Source organism: Corylus avellana, chromosome ca1 (assembly GCF_901000735.1).
Source record: "Corylus avellana chromosome ca1, CavTom2PMs-1.0".
Lineage (NCBI taxonomy): Eukaryota > Viridiplantae > Streptophyta > Magnoliopsida > Fagales > Betulaceae > Corylus > Corylus avellana.
Window position 1 is genome coordinate 13,319,471 of NC_081541.1, and position 2,374 is coordinate 13,321,844.

The following is a 2,374-nucleotide window of genomic DNA, read 5'->3' on the forward strand; positions in this document are numbered from 1 at the left end:
CAAAAAAAAAAAATTATATTGTTGTATCTACTAGCCTACATGATATCATATCATTTAAAATTTTTCAATAACGTGATAACATATTCATTATTTAATATTCATATTCATTTTTGTAAAATAAAATCTCGTATAAATTGAAACACTTATCTAATGCTTACAAAACAAGGGTTTCTTATCAGGAGAATATAAGATGAAAATGCTTATTGAGAAAACAAGTCACAATATTAAGTTTTTATTCAATATTTATATTACAAAGGTGATAATCTTAACCAATTGGATTCATCTTTGTTAAAAAAGGAGAATGAAAAAAAAAAAGACATGCTATTCATCAATCTCTCATTCATTTGATTATTTATTTTTTAAATTCACCATCAGTCTTCCTGCAAATTTAATGGTGAATTTGAAAATAATATAAATGAAAATAGATAAGAGATAAAAAATAAAAAATAAAAAAAAATAATGTTACTTAAGATTGTCACCTCATAATGTTGAGATTTAATAATATTAAATGAAAATAATGTATATAGTATTGCTCCACAATAAGTATAGCGAAGAGTTTGGTCTCACATTTTTTTATGGTGAGTTGCTCAATCAGTTCGTCCAACTTCAAATCGGACGACCCACCTTTCTCCACCGCATGCCTTGCCAATCTCCCCAATGCTTGTGCTCTCTCTCTAGCCTTTCTCCCTTCCTCACCTCCCATCAACTCCTTCACTCCATCACAAATCACATCACGATCAACGGTCACGATTTTCTCTCCTCCAACACCTCTTTGTGGGATCATTAGCCCAACTCCCAATCCCACTGCTACAAATTTGGCATTCAATGGTTGGTCCGAAAAACTAAGAGCGGGCCACGTCAAAAGTGGGACCCCCATTGATAAGCTCTCCAACACTGAGTTCCATCCGCAGTGACTCAAAAACCCACCCGTCGCAGGGTGAGCTAGGATACTTCGCTGGTCCACCCAATCCTGTACAACCAACCCTCTCCTCCCCACCCTCGCATTCCATCCATCTGGCGGGACCCACTCTTTCGATCTCACAACCCAAATGAACGGATGGCCCGCCATCTCCAGCCCGGAAGCAATCTCGTCCATTTGATGCTCCGAGAAGTGTGACTGCGTACCGAATGAAACATAGATCACACCACCGGATTCAGCTTGATCGTCGAGCCACTTGATGTACGAATAGGATTGCTCCTCAGTCCCCACATGATCGTATCCAAGACGATCATACAATAGAAACGGCCCCACGCAATACGCCTTGGCCTGGTTCACATAGAGGGATTCAAATTCACCCGCGTGATCACCTTCAATCTCCTCAAAGCTGTTAACCACAACGCCCCAGCTATTTATATCCGCTTCCCCTGCCTCCAGAGAGAGGCGCACAAAATCATCATCAGGATTGGCGTGCAGGAGCCCTTCAGGGATGTCAGATTTGAGCAAAGTGAACGGAGCGTTCAGATTTGGGAACTCTATCGGATCCAAATCCGATGAATCCTTTACGCTCGGGGCAAGCAAACCAACGGATTTACAAATAGCCATCGATAACACCCCCATCCCATGATAGACGATGCGCGGAATTCGAAAAGAACGGCACGAATCGAGTGTCCAGCCTAGGAAGAAGTCAGAGATTACGCAAATGGGGCGACACCCATCGCTAATCATGTCTCTGAGTACTCCCTCGAACGGTTGTTTCATTTGTTTGGTGGCTTCGACGAAGGGAGCGAGCAGAGCCATTGAAGGAAGGTCGGCGGTGTTCTCGCATCCTTCGGGTAAATCTTGAGCTCTGGGAAAAGGGATTATTGAGGAAGAGATATTTGGGTGGTTAGAGGTTTTGGAAGAGATGAATGGAGCATTTGAGGGGGTGGTGATTATGGTGACCTTCAGGCCACGGTTTGCGAAGGCTTTTGCTATGTCTAGTAATGGGATGGTGTGGCCCTGAGCCATATAAGGGAAAACGACTACATGGGAAGGCGATGGAGCAGCCATGACTGAAAAGCTTATGATCTGTGACCTGAGCCTGAGGGCTCTGCGCGTAGAAGAGCTTAAATATAAGCAGAATTGAGGCGATATTCTTGTGATGCAGCCGCCATGACTGAGATATTGCCCGTGTGAGACAGTGACGGGATCTTTCACCTGGGCGACAAATTAAAGTTAGAAAATTTGTAAAGGGCCAAAAGGCAATTGGAATAGCCTTCCCTTTCCAGACGGCGACGGTATCTTGTGGAAGTAGTATTGCGTAATGAAATTAGCAGGGTTCAAAGCCGCGGTCATTGTTGAATCCCAATAAAATAATAAATGAGCAAAAGGAAGGAGGTGATCAAAAGATTCGTCTGAGAGGGACAAGGATCCTCTCCAGTCTACTTTGAACTG

General features: G+C 42.8%; 1 protein-coding gene across 1 annotated transcript; it reads right to left on the reverse strand.

Annotated features, from left to right (window-relative positions):
• Positions 1-475: 475 nt before the first annotated feature.
• On the reverse strand, positions 476-1,990 carry LOC132186787 (probable UDP-glucosyl transferase 73B6). The gene has a single exon (XM_059600890.1). It carries the CDS (start codon positions 1,988-1,990, stop codon positions 476-478), a length of 1,515 nt encoding a protein of 504 aa, XP_059456873.1.
• Positions 1,991-2,374: the final 384 nt, after the last annotated feature.

What these genes read in the sequence shown, in the direction of transcription:
- LOC132186787 (XM_059600890.1), bottom strand. Translation starts at nt 1,990, where the DNA reads ATGGCTGCTCCATCGCCTTCCCATGTAGTCGTTTTCCCTTATATGGCT.